This window comes from Lutjanus erythropterus, chromosome 1 (assembly GCF_056507025.1).
Source record: "Lutjanus erythropterus isolate fLutEry1 chromosome 1, fLutEry1.hap2, whole genome shotgun sequence".
Lineage (NCBI taxonomy): Eukaryota > Metazoa > Chordata > Actinopteri > Lutjaniformes > Lutjanidae > Lutjanus > Lutjanus erythropterus.
Window position 1 is genome coordinate 39,133,963 of NC_139317.1, and position 18,698 is coordinate 39,152,660.

An 18,698-nucleotide genomic window follows, 5' to 3' on the forward strand; every position below is an offset into this window, starting at 1 on the left:
TCTTTGGACTGTGGTAGGAAGCTGGAGAACCCAGAGGGAACCCACGCAGACACGGGGAGAACATGCAAACTCAGCACAGAAAGGCCCTGACCCAGCCGGGGGATTGAACTCAGGACTTTCTCGCTGTGAGGCAGTAGTGCTAACCACTGCACCACCATGCCGCCCATAAGCAGTTTTTGTACTCATCTTTTGAACTCCATGCCCTCTGTTTGTAACAAAGGCTTTCTGTTAACCTGTAACCATTTTCTCAGAATTGATAAAGCTCTTTCAGGCCTTCACAGGCTGCGTAGAATAAGTTACTCCTACAAGTAATAAGTTGATGTTGACGAAGTGGAGATGTTAAATATGTAGAAATTACATTTTGACTGGTCAAAACTGATTCACAGATATCTTTAGTTTAATTATAGATATCAGTCATTCCTTTTTCACCAGTAAGAAAAATGAATACAGATATCTACAATTTAATTTCCAAGATTGTGATTAGTGGTAATGTAATGATAATATTTCAGACATGTAGACTTATGTCATTGAAGATACAATGACATTTGGACTGGTGGAAATTATTTTTTTTTATATCTAAAATTCATTTCAGATTAGTTATGAAAGCAATTGTAGATATCTCAAATATAATTATCAGTACAATCTAGTACAAATATAATTTTCACTAGTTACAATTGTATTTCAGATATCTGAAATTCAGTTCTAGATAGGTGAAATTAGATTCTTATGAGTTACATTTCCAAGCAGACATACCAATTATTAAATTTTACTCAGAATTGAATTTTAGATAGCTAAAATTCAATTTATGATATGTAAGAACAATTGTAGACATAAACAGAAATGTCCACCAGTAAGAAATTAATTGTTGATATCAAGTATTGACATTTTTATTGTGACAGTTAAATTACAGATGTCTTTAATTAGATGTGCTATTAGTCAAAATTACATTATGGATATGTTGAAAAAGCAATTGTTGACACCTATATTACCCACATGACACCCACAGCTTCACACACTTGAAGCAGCACTGCTCAACACAGACTTATCTTTAAGAGATACAACTATACAGAACTATACAGAAGAAGATCAGAGTTGCATCTAAAAAATTTAGTCCTGAGGTTAAAGTCAGAACGCTGCGGAAAAAAAAGGCATCAATTACTTTATATTTAAGGAGCTGTTCAAAACCCAGTTTTGACATGCTGCATTCGTCCCTGGACGTAAAGAAATATATAAAGTCAAACATAAATGTTAGAAAGTCTCCATTCACTCATATTAAATCCAAATAAGGCTAGAGGTTTCCCAAAATGAAATCATATGGAATTCTTGCGCACGTGTATTGTTTTATTGGTTGATAAAAGTTTTAATCATTTACCTTTATGTGACTGATTTTAATTGTTTCAGAAGTTTAAGTAGTGAGGAGGGACAGTTACCTCTGAACAGGCAGACCTTTGATCTCTGTTTTGCTTGTGTAATGTAGCTTAGAGTGCTTTGATTCACTTCACTTCTTCCCCGTCCCCCACACAGAGGTACTATTTGATTTTTCTACTTTACAGCAAGAGATTCACTCAGTTCAGGTTACATCAGTTTGAATCAGTTTTGTTTGTTTAGTTTGTTATTGTAGTCTATTATAGTCTGTGTTTTTGTTCAGTTATGTGGATTTAGATTTTGGTTGTGTCAATTTAAAATTTGGCATCTGGTTATCATTTTATCTTTTGTTAATCTATTTTTCTTAAATATATTTTAATCTATATCACAGTAATGTTTAAGTGTTTTATCAGCTCAGTTGTGTAATTTTGTTAGGACTAATTGAACTCAGTAAAATAATAATGGTGATTCTTGAGTTACCTCTTTACAGTGGTGGATATATTTTGCTGTTATAATTCTCAAATCTAGTGCTGGTCGGCATTTTTTTGGTCTTAATATTCAATGTTTTGACATGATTGTGGTGTAAAGTTATAGAACGAGAAACAGCTGTGTGATATCACTGTTTCATGTTTGGCTAGAAAACATCTTTACACAAAGAACTAAAAAACGTGTTTTATGTATGTTTATGTATAGTTCTGTTGCCTTTGCTTTGTGATGATGTAATTTTTATTTGTTCTGCTAAATGCTGCTGCAAGCTCAAAGCTTATCAATATTCAGTTTTTTAATCACTTTCCGTGCGAGCAAATTTTGAAAACTTCTCTGCGGCTGCTCTGTTATGACTGTTTGAGCTTCAAGCGATCTTTGGTGAGAGGAGTTTAAACTCATTCCATGTCCAAAGAGCTGTGTTATTGCCTCTTGGTTGTGAAAAAAATAAGATTTTAACAGGATCTAAGCATATTGCATTCGGATTCTTGTAAGAGACAAGCACTGACAAGCAGCACAGGATATACACATGCATCAATTCCCACTTTGTTGGCAAGTGAGTCTGATTGAGGCCAATTTCTGTTTCAATCCAGTGGATGTGCTGAAATTTTTTCAGCATTTGTGTGCATCCCCTAGTGCTAAAACACAAGGTATAAACTTAGTGAACACTCTTAAACGTGTTTGATTTTCTAATTGATATCTCAGTGCATTCATGAGTTATTGCAGATTTTTTGAAATTTGCTATTTTGATAAAAACTGGTTGACTTGTAAAATTGAAATAGATTGACATATCAAAATTTCTTTAATAACTTTATATCAGCCAAGTCTGTAGATGATGCTGACTCATTTTCAGCATCACAGCTTTAAAGCAGAAGGTTAAAGGAGCAAAGGTGCAGATGAATTGAGAGATTGAGATGGTGAAAGAAGTTTGAATCTGCACCAAGTCATTTTTGGGATAGTTGCAAAAAATATAAACATAAACGTTTTAGTTACAGCACCACAGTGAGTGTCATTTTGTTGCCTGAGTTGTTAGCAACCTGACAATTTTGGTGAGTTTTCATCTTGAAGTTTTGCTGCACAAACGCTTTTAGTGAAGAATAATAATCAGAACAAAGCGAGCAACATCTCTTGGACCTCTATAAACATGTAGGCCTATTTGGTACCTTTGACCAAGGTGTTCGCTTACAACTGGTGTTGGTCCCTGGACACTGTATAGTGGCTGCCCACTGCTCCTTGGTTAAGTGCATAGAATTAATTATTCATTTGCATAATTGTACTCTGTATGATTGTGTAAACGCAATAAAGTTGGCTTTTTACTTAAACTTTTTATGGCTACCATAATATTACATCTATCCTCGCAATACATTATGACACATACAGGCATTACACCTGCTCAGGATTACTCAGTCCTTTTTGAATATAAGGTCGTAAAGAATAGCTTTTTCAGCACATCATGGTTTTTCGTATATGGTTATAAAGGTCACATCGACTCATCTTCAAGAATGTGCATCAAATTTGCAGCAAGAACTTTGACACAGTCTGACTAGAGGTGGGAGACGGGGAGGACTCCTGTGCTGTTATTCATTGACATGGAATTCTCATATGTTATTCATCCTTGTTTGCATTTGCTCTGTGACCAGTGGTGGAAGAACTCAGATCCTTTACTGAAGCAAAAGTATCAATGTTTTTGGGTTCACATTACTGCTGCATTAATGTGTGTGTTGCATTTTACTGCTGTAAATGTTTTTAGGGTTGAACTCATTTTGAAGCGTTGCATACCATTGGGTAGTTTAATCAATGCATCATATTGTATTAGATCATCATATGTTTGTAGCATCACCTAAAAAGCTAAGAAAACTTTTTTTTTTTTTTTACAGTGTGTCCAGTGAGAACACTGTAACTAAAAAGTCAACTTTTCATGACCGCCCTGTTCTCATCTTTGTGACAAAGCATTTTCCAGCTAATCCAAGAGGGGTTTTAAAGAGTTTATTTAGTTTATGAAATAGGAGAATTTTCTTACCCCATAAAGGAAAACTACTTTACTTTATCAAGTAAAGTAAAGCTGTCAGACAGATGTAGTGGAGTAAAAAGTGCAGTATTTGCCTCTGTGATGTAGCAGTTGTATAAAATGGAAATAAAGTAAGTAAGTAATTTACACACAGTAATTGTACTTAATTGTCACTACAAACTACTTTACTAAATGTGCTTAGTCATAGTTCAAACTGTCTGTGACAGGCACGACTGTCTTGAATGATCGCCATCCTCTCCCAAAGTCTGGTGTCCGTATCTCTGCTCTGTCTGAGCCTTAGGGAAGATTTTCTTGAAATCAATACGCTCTGATAGCACCATGTTGTTTGTAAAACCTTTCATGTAATATCTGTACATTTGTGTATTTAACCAAGTATTTTGATTACACTTTTAATATTTGTCTCATGTGAAAACAACAGTCTTCACCTATATACTATTATATGTGATAAACTGGGCTACAAGCAATGTTTCTACCTAAAATATGTTAATAGCTGATGAACTCTTTGTGTGTTCGATGCCCTTGGTGCAGGACAAAATGAAGACCAACTATTCTTTGGAAAAGAAGGCTACAGAAGGAGCCTCTTTTGTAAGTACAAAACAAACAGCAGCTTCCACCAGAAGTCTCCTGAAGTCTCTCTTCACATGCTGCTTTCACTGCCTTACAGCCTTTCCTCTCCTATTGTTTCTCCTACATCCTGTGTTTTTGTTTTGGATGTATTTGATCCACTTTTCGAGACTCCTTAGGTGCAATTTTGAAAAAAGGCACTCCTCTACCCTCTCCGTTCCTTACTACATCCAATTTTTCTCTGTGTCTCTTTGTATTAATGACTCTGAAGGACAATGGTTTCCGATGGAGAACTGAATCTATGGCCTCCAGGGAAGAACACACTGATTTGGACAACAGAAAAACAGACAAACCTTCTTTATTTGGAAAATACAATCAGAGCCTTCAGACCCTCAAACCTGTCCGCTTCTGCGCATCAGAGTGAGTATTGTCTTGACATTGTCTAAATTATTTTAAAGGGACAGTTCAGCCCTGAATAAAAAATATTTTTCATCTGTCCTGGAGTATTTTTTTATCCATTCCTGAATATTTTAAAGTTGTTCCAGTACATTTCACTGCAGAAAGAAAATAGTTCCACCATGAAGCTGCTCAAAACAAGGTCTTGGGATTATTTTGACCAATCGAGCCAAAATTTATGGAAAGAGATGCTGATGCTGAATTATTCAATTTTCTTTTTTCTTTTTTTTGGCACTTTGAGCCCCACAGGACTAGTGCCATTTTGTCCAATTATATGCAAGAGAAGGCAGACATATATATGTATATACATATATATATTAATATAATATTTTGGGTGATGTTTCCATGTCTAGGTCCCACCCTCTGGACAGTGCAGGTTTCCTGTCCTTTACAACCTTTGCCTGGATGACCCCCATGATGTGGTCCATATTCAGGAATAAGCTGGACGCGAGCTCTATCAATCTGTCTCCTTTGGATGGAGCCGACACAAGTGGAGAAAGGTCTGACACTCTTCTTGATGGTACATTGAGGCACCACATTTCTCTCTAATTTTAAAATTTGATATAATACCAGTATTAAAAATGATATTCAGTGCCTCTTTTGATACCACAGAGAAAAGAAAATAGTTATACACAAATAGGGGAAATACCTCCAGTGGAGAGTAATACATCATTGACATCAACACTGATATCCATACTTATTAATTTAAAGCAGTTACTGCATTATAATTTAAGAGATTGGAATATGTCATAATTAACATGTTTCTAACTCTGAATATATTACTGCCAAATAATTTGGCAAACATGGGGCATTTCTTATGTTAATTACTAAATTAAGAAATGTCCATGATGTGGATGATGACTGTGCTCCAATATTATAGCACTAAGAAGAACCCTCATGTGGCAAGGATGTCATCTAATGCAAGGATCGATATTGAAAACAAGACTTCATATCAGCAGTATCAATACTTTGGAATTAAATCTGCAAAAACTGCTCCAAGCCAAATTTCAGGCAGGAAAATAAAGACAGAATGAACGCTTCTTTACTTTAGATCTTTACTTTTTTGTAGTGTCTGTACTTTAGATATACTACATTTTAATACTGTATTGTTTTAAAGATGTAGTAAGGAAGAACTGGATCCTTTTGACAACTTCTGTCATTTGACAGTACATGTACATTTGATGTATGACAGACCTTGTTGCTGAAATTATCATCTGGAGAAAGAATCATAAAAATACTGAATCATGAAAATGTTGAACAAACAGGGAATGTACGTAGTGCATTTAATTAGCTTTTTTACTGTTAAGCTGTAGTACGATATGGCTGACACTGTTGTAATGAATTAACAGGACTGACACTGTTGCCTCTGGTTGTGTGTGCTGTACAGGCTCCAGAGACTCTGGGAGGAAGAAGTTGAAAAGGTGGGCCTAGAGAAGGCCTCTTTAGTTCGAGTGACCCTTCGCTTTCAAAGAACCAGGCTGATTGTGTCTGTCATTGTCGGCATCCTCGCCATGGTGGCGGCATTTCTGGGCCCGGTAATATCATCTGAATTTTTAAAAATTCTTTTAGATTTCTGGGGGGTGCATTAGAGGGGTATGACGTAATGGAGTCGAGCAGGTGGTCGTTGCAAACATGTGGCCATATTTCGTGTACTGTAACCATTCAGCTTTTATGGAGGTGCTCCATTTTTTTACACCAGCAAATGTAACATTACAATTACAAATAAAATATACTTAAAGTAAAAGAAGTAAAAGTACGCATTATGCTGAATAATGCTCCCTGTGACTGATATATTATTATATCTAACATTATTAGATTGTTAATATCAATGCATTAATGTAGTCTTTCCCAGAGACTGGCTCGTGACCACAGATGGATCACAGGAGATGGCTTAGGAAAGAAGAAAAAACAAAGTTCTGCTGCACAAATCTGTAGTCATGTGTTGGACTCCTCTCTAATCATAGGTTTTTTTTATGACCCCAACTGGGCATTGCTTGTTTGTAAGATGCCACGAGCCAAGAAATCTGAAAACCATTGATTTATTCTTTATAAAAGTACAATTTCCTCTGAAATGTAGTAGAGTAGAAGTACAACTCCAGTACAACTACCCCAAAGTTATACTCAAGTACACTAGTGAATGTAAAAAATAACATTTCTCCACTGTTTATGCTAAGGAGAATAAATGATTGTTTAGGTGGAATGCAGGGATTTTTTCCCCCTCTTTCTTTTTTTCGGTTTTCAGATTAGAAAAGACACAGGAGACACCAGATTGTGAAGATTCAGTCAGTAGAAGATTAACATGTTTAAGGCTCTTTTTTTATTATTATTATTTTTTAAACATTTCTTTATTGTCATTTAATGCTCTTTAAGTGTTACAAGCCTCTCTGTCTTCTCAGGGTGTTCTGGTCTATCAGATCCTGAACTATGCTGATAACCCAGAGAAGTCCTCGCTGTCCCACGGTGTTGGTCTGGCCTTCGGTTTGTTCTTCACAGAGTTCTGCAAAGCTTTCCTAATATCTTTGCTGTGGGCGATGAACCTGCGTACTGCAGTCAGATTGAAGGGGGCCTTCTCCTCGATGGCCTTTCAGAAAGTGATTTCTCTGCGGGTGCACAGCGGCCTTTCAATGGGAGAGGTAAAGACAGGGTTACCTACATAAAGTTTGAATCCTTATTTAATGCAGTGTACCTACATGCATTGAGAAATCTTTTACTGAACAGTCATGAATTTGGCTGATCCTATAGGCTACCAGAATCACTTTGTCCATCATTTGTAACATTCTCCTCCTCTTGTAGAAAATAGGGTAATGAAAATGTATTTTTGATTGGCCTTTTGTAACCCAAATATACCAGGTAACCATTTGTGACATGTCTTAATTTATGCCCCAGTCAGAGACAAAGTTGGGAATGGTAGCAGTTTTTCTCAGCAGCTGGAAAATGCAGTTAAGGCAGGCATAAAATGGGAATAATGTGGTTGTTCTTTATGTGGAAGTTTTCTTTCTGTATGTGTATGAAAATGTGTTAGATGTTTTGAGTATGTAGTACCAAATATACCATATGGAAGACATGGTCATGTTGGTGTTTAAACAGAGACTAAAACTATTGTTATCTTTTCCCCATTATTATAGATTCCTCCTCCAGAAGGAACAAGAACTTAAAAAATGTGAATTATATTCGGGTCATGAGGAGAACTGCTTATCACTGTATTACTACATGATTAGCTGTTAATAATGTATAAATGCTGTTATAATGAATACAAATGGACATGTGCATTTTTGGATTAGTCATAAAATCAATCTACCCATGCAGGTAACACTTTATATCAGCCATCATAAAAAAAAATGGTAAACTGAGAGTTAATTAAATTTTAGTTGATATTTATTTCACAGTCAAAGCTACTACACAGAACTTAGTGATATTTTGTTGATTTTGTAGCTCCCTGTGGACAAAAGTTGTTTACACTGCAATAAACCACAAAATATATCATCAAAAATAAAATTATTTAAACAATAATCTCCTTCTTCTGTTTAACTGGCTAACAGAACTTTGCCTGCATGGAAAATGTAAACACAGGCTCATTTCCTCTGATTTCAGAGAGAGCTTGACCTGAGCAGGTATTAAGAACAATGTTATAGAAATATAATCTTCTCACGGACAGCCTTGTTAACTTATGTAAGTTATACATAGAGACATTATTGTTAAATAGTTCCAGTTAAAAACTCCTTGTAGTAAATTTAACAAACAAGGAAATGATGATTGATAATGTCTACTAATTATTAGTAATACTATAATTGACATTATTTAAGTTGTTTTTGTTAAGTGTGCAACGATAAAATAGTTGGAGTAATCGGTATGTAATTCTTATTGTCTCCTATGAGCTATGATAGAAAGTATAACTTTCATTTTATATTACATAAACTAACACTAATTACTTATTACTTATTAAACATAATTTATTATGATTTCATAGTTTGTTAACAATAAAATTAACTAGTTTAATTAACTATCAATTTACTTCTTTATACCAAACCTGTCATAAATATCTTGCAATTTATGAACTCTGACTATTAGTCCAAGCATCTTGCTCTGGTAATGTAGTCTGGGCAGATGTGGGTGACAGTCTGTCTTTTGCTCTCTCCCGTCCAGATGATTAATGTTTTGACTAACGATGGCCACAGGCTGTTTGAGGCAGTATTGTTTGGGAGCTTCATTCTCTCCGCACCAGTCCTCTTTATTGTGTGTGTCATCTATGCCTGCTACGTTCTGGGCTACACCGCACTGACTGGAGTTTGCACCTATGTGATCTTTATCCCCTTACAGGTTTGTACATATTCATTTATTTGTTCAGACTTAGGCATATCCAGTGTTTTCATAGGCATTTTCCTTACCTAATTTAGCCACAAGTGAAATGAACAATATTTTCTCTCTCGCTGCTGGTTTTCCATTGTCAATGTCTAATGTTCTTTTCTGCCTTCAGGCTTTATTGGCCAGGGTTATTAACAAGTTCAGATGGAAAGCCATGCAGACAACAGACAGTCGTGTTCGCACAATGAATGAGATTCTCAGCAGCATCAAACTTATCAAGATGTACGCCTGGGAAGATTCCTTTGAGAAGAAGATTGCAGGTATGAAGTTAGGCAGCTGCATGTTGACTTTGCCTTCTAGTCAGATTAGTTTTTAATTTATCATGTATATTAAAGGCATCCTTTTTACTTTCAACTTTGTGTAAACAGAACCAGCCTTAAAAGATGCATGTGCTACTTTCTCAAAAATATAGGATTTCTAATAGTAATGTTGAAGGTAAGGGTTGTAATAAATTTTTGATACAAAATGACTTCAGTGAACACATAGCCATGCTGCCAGAGGCTTCATCAGAAGATGCTGTTCCCACATTTTATTTGATTGTGAACCAGCTGCTCCAGTCACAACTTTATATTTTTTCTTGACCCATACGTTGCTCACAAGCACCTCTATTAATATTCATTAAATGTTTTTGTTTTGAGCATTTATGGTCCTTTGTGGGATAGTGGCAAGTGAGATATGGTGGCACATTGCTTCATAAGTTTTACTCTAATTTTTAATTCTCATTTGCAAAGTGAGAAATTATGAAATAATTCTTTTGGCATGCACCATTTTTGCCTTTTGTGCATTCATAAACCTTGTGGAGTGACATAGCTTTACACATGCAAATAGCTTCTGGGTCTTCTGCTGTATATCCAGCTATATATGATTTTATTTTATTTCCATAGTGTAAATCAATCCTATTCCATTGGCAGCCCATGAGCCAAATCTGGTCCTTAAATAATTTATGAATATGAAGAAACATATATCATTATTAAGTTATTTAAATAACCTGCTGAAGTTTATGGGTATTAACATTGCTTCTTAAAAGTTCATGATTTTATTAGTAGGATAATGAGCCCAATCATAGTTAATGTCTGTTGTTAAGCACACAGACAATGTGATGATTTTAAAAGGTTTTAAGTAGAGAAAATTTAGGATAGTTATAAAAAGAATTATAAAAACATGTCAAATGTAGCAATGCATTTGTTAAAACAACAAGCTTCTTCTAATCCAGGATTACAAATAGTGCTTTGTTTTTTTTCATGTATTTTTACACTTGAAGTGTGAAAACTAATAAAAAGAAGAAAAAGATAAAAAGGTGCCTTGTTTTACACATTTATTGCTATAGTCAAGGTGCTCGGTGAACAACTGCAGGCTGATGTGTTTGCGCTGGGCAACTCCAACAGGAAGGCTCTAAAAAGAGCTGGAGATCAGCAAATCCACCACGAGTAAAGGTAAAACAACACAGTCTCTTTACACATTACACATGATGCTGTCTCTCTTGCAGGCTTGAGGAAAACTGAGAGGAAACAACTGCAGACGGTCAGTTACGTCCAGAACATCAACAACAGCATCACAAGCATCATCCCCACCTTTGCCACAGTTCTCACCTTCCTTGTACACACTCTGTTGGGCTTATCGCTCAACACATCTGACGTGAGTACCTCAGCAGTGCAGCACATACAGTACAACAATATTTGCCAACATGCCAAATGAGTGATTTAAGTTGATAATAGGTGTTTGGAAAAAAAAAGTCATATAACCTTGTCAGTGATAAATGGGGGGAAGTGGAGTTTGAGCATCCTTCTTCGTACTTATCAGGCCTTTACCACTATCGCCATCTTCAACTCCATGAGGTTCTGCCTGGCTCTGATGCCCCTGGCTGTGAAGTCCCTGGCTGAGGCTGCTGTGTCACTAACACGACTGAGGGTAATCTCTTCTCTTTGTGTCCTGCTCAGCTGTGTTAATTCTTACTACTCTGATTTGACACAAAGTTTATTTTGGTGTGGTTTTATCCAGAAATTAAAATGGCAAGGGTGTAATATGTTAGCATCTAATGGTGGGAAGTGTTAGTCTAGTCTGCCTGACTCATTGCTCTTTTACTTGACTGAGGTTTGCGCAAGTTAGAATATATGGCTCTGACCATGGCTCTGAAATATCAGCAGGTGGATTTGTAATTGTTTCTTCTTCTCTCTGTCCTGCCTTTCTGTCAGTCTTTCTTGGATCTGTAATTTTGTCAGAACTATATCATGTTCAATAATGCCCCAATTCAACACTGCATTGTAGTCTCTATAGAGTAGAGTCACCTCCCAATTGACAAGTTGCATGGAAGAGCAAGAGTATCATAGAGACACACAGCTGCCTGTGGTGTTATTGTGTTTGTGATGTTTCAGTTGGGTCTGTGCTGTCCACCCTGTCAAAAATTAATAAACCACTACCATGAAACGTTTTCATACAAATCACAGGGATAATAAGTAACAGCTTGTACAAAGTTGTATCATGTCATGCCAATCTACAGTGCAAGCTAGACTTTTATGCATTTGCTTTCACAAGTGACAATTAACTGTTTTTCTCTCTAAATTAAATGAAAAAATGTTTACTGTTTTATTTTTTAATATTTATTTTAAAAGAATGAAATTAATCAATTTTTTTAATGTTATTATTTGTACTTTTTTGTGTTAGCATTTTGTTTGTGTGTGTTTTCAGGATTTGTTAGTACAACTTTAAAGGTCCAATATCATGCTCATTTTCATGATACAGGACCTTTTAAAGCTGTGGTAAGCAGGCATCATTGGGCAAAAACTTCCATAATAACCATTCAGTAAATTGTAATTCAAGAGGTCTGAGAGAAAACTAGACTTCTGCACCTCCTCGTGGCTCTGTTTTCAGCCTTTAGAAAATCTAGTTTCATTCTCAGGTCATCAAATACTGTAACTGTAGGTTGGTGGCTCAAAGTCAGTTGATTGTTTAGTCTCATAGCCACCAACCCAAAGCGTCAATATTTGATGACCTGAGAATGAGACTCAGTAATGAACTAGCTTCCACCAGAATTGATTATTGCTCCTTTAAATGCCAGCATTCATTGTGTTTATTGCTGTTGCAGTTTAAATCTCAATTTCTGAAACATGAAAAGGCTCATGAGTGTGATGTGTGGCACTTTCAGAAAATATTGCTGATCCAGAATCCAGATCCGTATGTGAAGCAGAAGAAGGACAGTGACTCGGCCATTGTTATGAAAAACGCAACACTTTCCTGGACCAAGCCAGGCTCTCCACATGGCTCAGCCAATGTGGTGGCCGGACACAAAGTGGATGACATGACCCAGAATGGGAAGACCGAAACTTTGCCAACACTGAGAAACATCTCCTTCACACTGCCTAAGGTGTGCTTCACTGCTGATTTGAATAAATGAGGCAGACTAGACTGTGTGAAAGGTAACCTTCTACTATCTGTGTTATCTTTTGAAGGGCAACCTACTCGGTGTCTGTGGGAATGTTGGGAGTGGAAAGACGTCACTGATTTCCAGCATTTTGGAGCAGGTTGGCTCCTCTTTTGTCTTTTTTGTCCTTTATTCTCTTTTAAAACCTCTGTAAGTCTGTGACACTACATTGCGCAGTTTTATTGACTGACAATTTTTTCAGTTAATTTTACAACCCCAATTCCAAAAAGGGAAGGAAAGTAAAACGTATATGAAAAGAGAATGCAGTTATTTTCAGATCACTTTCAACTTGTGTTCAATTAAATATAGTGCAAAGACAAGATATGTTCAAACTGCTAAACTTAATTGTTTTTGTAAATACACACTCATGGTGAACTTGATGCCTGCAACACATTTCAAAAAAGTTGGCACAGGGTAAAAAGACTGGGAAAATTGTGGAATGCTCTGTCTGGAAAATTCCACACGTAAACAGGTTCATTAGTAACAGGTGACAGGAGGCATCTTTGAAAGGCTCAGTCATTTACTAGTGTATGACTTGATGTTCACCACTTTCGGTTTGAAAAGTTTTTTGCAAATGATCGCGCTCTGTTCTTATTTACGTTTTACATGACACCCCAACTTTTTTGGAATTTGGATTGTATTTAAATGATGTTATCTCTAACCAGATTTAACTGATGCTGTGTAGCTTACTGTGCAGCATTTCTCATGGTTGTCTGCACCTTTTTATGTTTTAGATGCACCTCCTGCAGGGCTCCCTTGAAGTTGATGGGACATTTGCCTATGTTTCCCAGCAGGCCTGGATATTCCATGGAACTGTTCAAGAAAACATCCTGATGGGTGAACCTTTTGACCAGGAAAAGTAATTGATCACTTAACCTGTGTAAATGTTTGTCACTCTAAGTAAAACCAGATCCAGTAAGTAAGGCCAGATCATATGTGATGTTATTATGTTACCACTGTTCCTCTTTACTGCAGTGACACACACTATTAAAACAAGGTTTGTGTTTGTCTTACATGACAAATGTTTAACTGGGAGAAAGTTCCTCTTATCTCACACGTGCAAGATTGTCAAACAAGAGCAGAGGGCAAGTACATTATCTGACAGGATTTTAATGGGGAAGCAGTCAGACATGGCGAGATGTGAGAATGATGAGCTGTGCGAGTATTTTGATGAGCCACATCATTGAGCTAGCTTTTATGATTGGGATTAGACCTATAATTGTGTGGTGAATGACCATTATGCATGAAGTAACAGAAAAATGGAAACATAAATTACTGAAACTTTCTGAAAACTACTTTTTTCATGCAGAGAACTTCCATCTACCTTTCTGATGAAATATTGTGCTGTTTCAACTACTACATTTATTTAATAACTTTAGTTACTAATTACTCTTGATGCATTTGAGATTTTTTCAAAATGATACCTCCCATTTTGGTTGTTTTTATTATTCAGTAAATAACCAAATCATGTCTTCAAAATGGTTCTGTTGATTACACAACACTTGGTACTGTCACCTGACTTTCAGGCAATGCTATGTCTTACTCCACAGATACGACAGAGTTGTGGATGTATGTAGCCTCAGGACTGACCTGAAAATCCTCCCATACGGTGATCAAACTGAGGTAGGTATTTCTAAACTTGCCACACTGAATGTTCTTTGTGTTTTTTTAATGGAATATCTAATACTATCACCCCCTGATGTGTGGTAAGAGACCTCTTGTGTACAACTCATTGCTGAGAGGGACCACTAGCCCATCAGTGGTATAGAGTGCTTAGCTGTGTCTAATGTGAATTTCCCTGCAAATATAACCTACAAAAAGCATCCTGATTTTTGGGAGAAACAGATTTGAGACAAGGTCTTACATTGTCTAAGTAATTGAGTTGAAACTACTAATAATTTGACTGTTATAATTTGATTCAACTCTAAATTGGTTTATCAAAGCTCTATAATTCAGCTTGTTTGACAAGAAATACACATTTTTTGTGGAGTGGCCTGCTAAAAAACAGGGCTTTCTTGTTAAAGGGGCACCTCAACCCAAAATCAAAAAAACATATCTACCCCTTGCCCGTGGTGCTATTTATCCATCTAGATTTTTTTATTGTGAGTTGCAGAGTTTTTCGGATATCGGATGTAGAGATGTCTGTCTTCTCTCCAATATAATTGGACTAAATGGCACTCGTGTTGTGGAGCTCAAAACACCAAAAAAGTATAGTTTAAAAATTTAAAACCAGTGTCTCTTTCCAAAATCATGACCTGGTTACTCAAGGTAATCCACAAGCCTTGTTGTGAGCACCTTCATGTATAAAGTACTTTGTTTCTGGTAGAAGGAAGTAGTTCTGGTAGATTCTACTACAGAAAGAAATTAGTTCCTACATGAAACTGCTCACAGCAAGGTGTGTAGATTATCTTGAGCAACTAGATCTAGATGTATAATAGCAGTACAGGCCATGGGAAAAATATGTTTTTTTTATTTTATTTTGGAATGAACTGCCCCTTAAAGGTGATTTCTCATGAACAGCACCTGTCTTGTAGTCACACTTGGTGGTCTTGAGTAAATGAAATACTTTCCTCAAGTTGATCATTATCCTGCAACTATTCTGCCTGGTGTGTTTGTACTTGTTTTGTTCATTTTGTTTTTTAAAGATGACTCAGAACAAAGTGAGGCACTTTCTTTGCTTTGTGTTTGTTAATTCTAGTCAATTAATTGTCACTTTACGTCATGTTCTAGTGCAACTCTTCTGTGAACCTGAACATAAAACCAGATGTTCAGGGAGACATCATCTATCATGGAAAATACAGTGTTGCATGACATGACTCTCTCAAATCTGAGTCAAAACTAATTTTTAATGACAAGTTGAACACCAGGCTGATTGATGAAGGTATTTTGAGTCTGACATAACAAAATGTTTTCTACCCTTAAAAAAATAATTATTCTACATTGTTGTTAATTAGTACTGTAAAAGTAAAAATAGATTTTCAAATGCAAACCCTGTGGCTAGTGTTCTCAATAGCGTCCTGCTGTTTTGTTGTCAGATTGGAGAGCGGGGGCTTAATTTGTCAGGGGGCCAGAAGCAGAGGATCAGCCTGGCCAGAGCTGTCTACTCCAATAAGGACATCTTCCTGCTTGACGATCCACTATCTGCTGTTGACGCCCATGTGGGGAAACACATTTTTGAAGAATGCATCAAGAAGGAGCTTCAGGGAAAGTCTGTCATACTGGTTACACACCAGCTGCAGGTACTGTAGGGAGATGGACACCATTTGGCTCTGTTTTATTCTTTTAGCAGATAGTGAATCTATTGAACATGACCCCAATCACAATCAATCATGTTTGCAAACACCTTTATACAGAGAACCTGTCTGGGGGTTCCATCCAGAACATTCCGACCTTCTAAGGGTGCTAACAAGAACCCACCCAGGAGGTTCTACCAAAGTTCTTTTTTATATTCTAAAGGCCAAAACGCACTGCAGGCTTCATCTGACATGCATCAAATGAAGCTTCAATAGCGCACTGCAGGCTTCAGAATAATGCTGAGAAGTGACAAACATTTCATGGAGGAGATGAGCATCTGTCTGTTTCAGACAGATATTTTAGTCGGATAACTGTTCATCAGGATTTATCATCAAAAAAGTTTAATATCAGTTGGCACTTCACACACGATACCCCTCCCTCCCTCCTCCCTGCTGTCCCTCTCTAGATGTTCATAGTTATGATTAATCAATGGGGAGTAATTAAGTATTTAAAAGTACACAAATGGGACTTGGAGCAAAAAAAAAAAATCACACACCATGTGTACATTAATATTATGTTTCATGATCATAAAAGGTTTTTATCTGTCCATACTCACACACTCTGTCCCTCCCTCGCTCTCTGCTGCGGGTAGATTTTTTTAAATCTGCTTTCAGGTGGAGCTAAAGCTCAATCAGCACTCGCTCCTCACGTCCATCCCTTTTTTATTCCATTTAACTCTCCCCAAACACGAACTGCAGCTGCAGATAAAAAAGCCCTGGTCCTCATTTGATGCTCCAAAATTGAAACAAGTTCGGAGTGCGAGCGTCAAGTCAGTTTGATGCGTGTCAAGATGTTTTCAGTGTGTGTTCTGCCATTTAGAACAATGGGTGCTTGTGTTCTATTAAGAACCCTTTTCATCCAAAGAATGTTTTTTTGGAAGGAAGAGTTCTTCAAGGATTGTGAAATCAAGGGTTTGTCAAGATTTCTTTGTACCATAATATAAAAGGGTTCATGGTAGAACCCCTTGTGTGTGAAGAAGAAGATTCTCGGTAGAACTCCCCAGGTAGGTTCTAGACTAAACTCTTGGAATATAAAAAGGTTGCCAGTAGGATTCAAGGGTTCAAGGATTCAAGGTACTTTATTGTCATACCAGCTCACCTTTACAGTTTATGGTACGAAACTGGTACTTGGGTCCGGGATTGAGCCATAAATAATTAAAAAACAAAGTATTTAAAGAGTGCAAGTAAGGCAATATACAAGTAACACTCTAATAGATACAAGGATTAAAGAGGCTGAGATCAGCAGAACAGTAGAAATCCCACAGTGTGTTCTAGATGAAACCCTTAGTTTTACAAAGAACTCTTGACAAACCCTTTCTGCAAAAAAGGGTTATTTTTAAGTAAATGGTTTCTTGGTAAAACCTCAGCCCTCAAGGAAGAATTCTTTTGCCATCCTTATTTCTAACATATTTTGAAAAAAACAAAACAAAACAGAAGATTAGATTAGAAGATCTATGCCATCTGATTGTGGTAAAGCCTGGAGTAAAAGCAGATTAAATAACACACCCCATCTCTCATTTCGTTGTGTAGCTGTTTGTTTAATGGCAAATAAATGACGTAGATACCTCACAGAAGTGGTGTCTGACTGCTGTCATTGGTGTTATATAATCATGAATTGTGAGCAGTGTTGTACGTCACTCTAATTAAAAGCATTTGCCAAATGTCATAAAGGTATGTGGACATGTGCGTGCTGTTTAGACTGTGTTGTGTTTGGCCATAGTGCTGGGCCTTTTTCATTGATGTGGCTCTCCTCACATGTGTCTGACAGTATCTGGAGTTCTGTGACAACATTTTGGTTCTGGAGGATGGCGAGGTGAGGGAGGCTGGAGACCACCAGGCCCTGATGAAAGCCGGCGGACGCTACGCTCAGCTCATCAGCAACTACCAGATGGAGCAGTCCAAAGTAAATAATAGAAAACCCTACAGAACAAAACTTCCTTGTGGTGCTACTTGCTGTATAAGTTTCCCACCACTCCTTTATTGCTTTACTAGCTCAAAAACAATAAAAAAAAAGGTGGGCTCTGAAACAAGGGACAGCATGTCTTACTATTTGTTATTTCAGAGGCAGTTTCCTCATTTACTATAGGGTGAAGGTTAGTTATTTTCACCTTTCCCAGACTAAGCAGTATAAATGTGTTTTTGCTTACAGATTCAGAAAGAGGAGGATGAAGTGTCACCCCAAGACTCTGACCAGCTGAAGGAGGTGGAGCTAAGAGATCGCACAGACAGTGGGATAGTGAACCCAGGTAAGAAAAGCAAAAAACAAAAGTTTTAGTGTCATGACCCACAATACATTATACTGGGTAATATAATATGTCTCAATTCATCATTAGAGAACTTGAAATGATAAAAAAATTAGGCTGGAGTTCATTGCGGAGTTGAGTACAAAGACACAGCAGTCTGAAGTGTAGTACCTTCTGTTATAACTGGTGTAAATAAGTCCATGCCTGTAAGGATTTATGGATCCATAAAAGCAGTGACAGACTGTAAACACAGGGATATTATAACACAGGTTACAGCATGCTATTTTAATTTTCCTTAATTGCCTGGAGAGCAAAGTGTCACCTGAAAAGTGAGACCTCGTAAAAGAGCCAATATATAACCAGTAGGAGGTAAAAGGTAACTCCAGCAGCCCATTGGAGTAACAAAGGGACAATATGTAACAAAAAAGAACATATATGATTTAAGAATGTAAGATGAATGTGCACAAAGTTTTGCAAAACAGGGT

General features: G+C 36.9%; 1 protein-coding gene across 3 annotated transcripts in view; it reads left to right on the plus strand.

The window, feature by feature from the left end:
- Positions 1-1,503: 1,503 nt before the first annotated feature.
- abcc12 (ATP-binding cassette, sub-family C (CFTR/MRP), member 12) overlaps positions 1,504-18,698 on the plus strand; it is a 30,230-nt gene continuing 13,035 nt past the window's right edge. Inside the window, exons 1-17 of one of the 3 annotated variants that reach the window (XM_084721441.1) lie at positions 1,504-1,526; positions 4,406-4,462; positions 4,713-4,861; positions 5,251-5,397; positions 6,285-6,432; positions 7,294-7,530; positions 9,041-9,214; positions 9,372-9,519; positions 10,746-10,894; positions 11,060-11,167; positions 12,402-12,620; positions 12,706-12,777; positions 13,412-13,536; positions 14,228-14,300; positions 15,713-15,916; positions 17,739-17,873; positions 18,120-18,216. In XM_084721441.1, the coding sequence (XP_084577567.1) occupies positions 4,412-4,462; positions 4,713-4,861; positions 5,251-5,397; positions 6,285-6,432; positions 7,294-7,530; positions 9,041-9,214; positions 9,372-9,519; positions 10,746-10,894; positions 11,060-11,167; positions 12,402-12,620; positions 12,706-12,777; positions 13,412-13,536; positions 14,228-14,300; positions 15,713-15,916; positions 17,739-17,873; positions 18,120-18,216 (2,236 nt within the window). In that variant the 5' untranslated portion in view covers positions 1,504-1,526; positions 4,406-4,411. Of the gene's footprint in view, positions 1,527-4,398; positions 4,463-4,712; positions 4,862-5,250; positions 5,418-6,284; positions 6,433-7,293; positions 7,531-9,040; positions 9,215-9,371; positions 9,520-10,745; positions 10,895-11,059; positions 11,168-12,401; positions 12,621-12,705; positions 12,778-13,411; positions 13,537-14,227; positions 14,301-15,712; positions 15,917-17,738; positions 17,874-18,119; positions 18,217-18,698 lie in introns of those variants that run through there. The other 2 variants (XM_084721433.1, XM_084721451.1) reach the window with 2 other exon arrangements.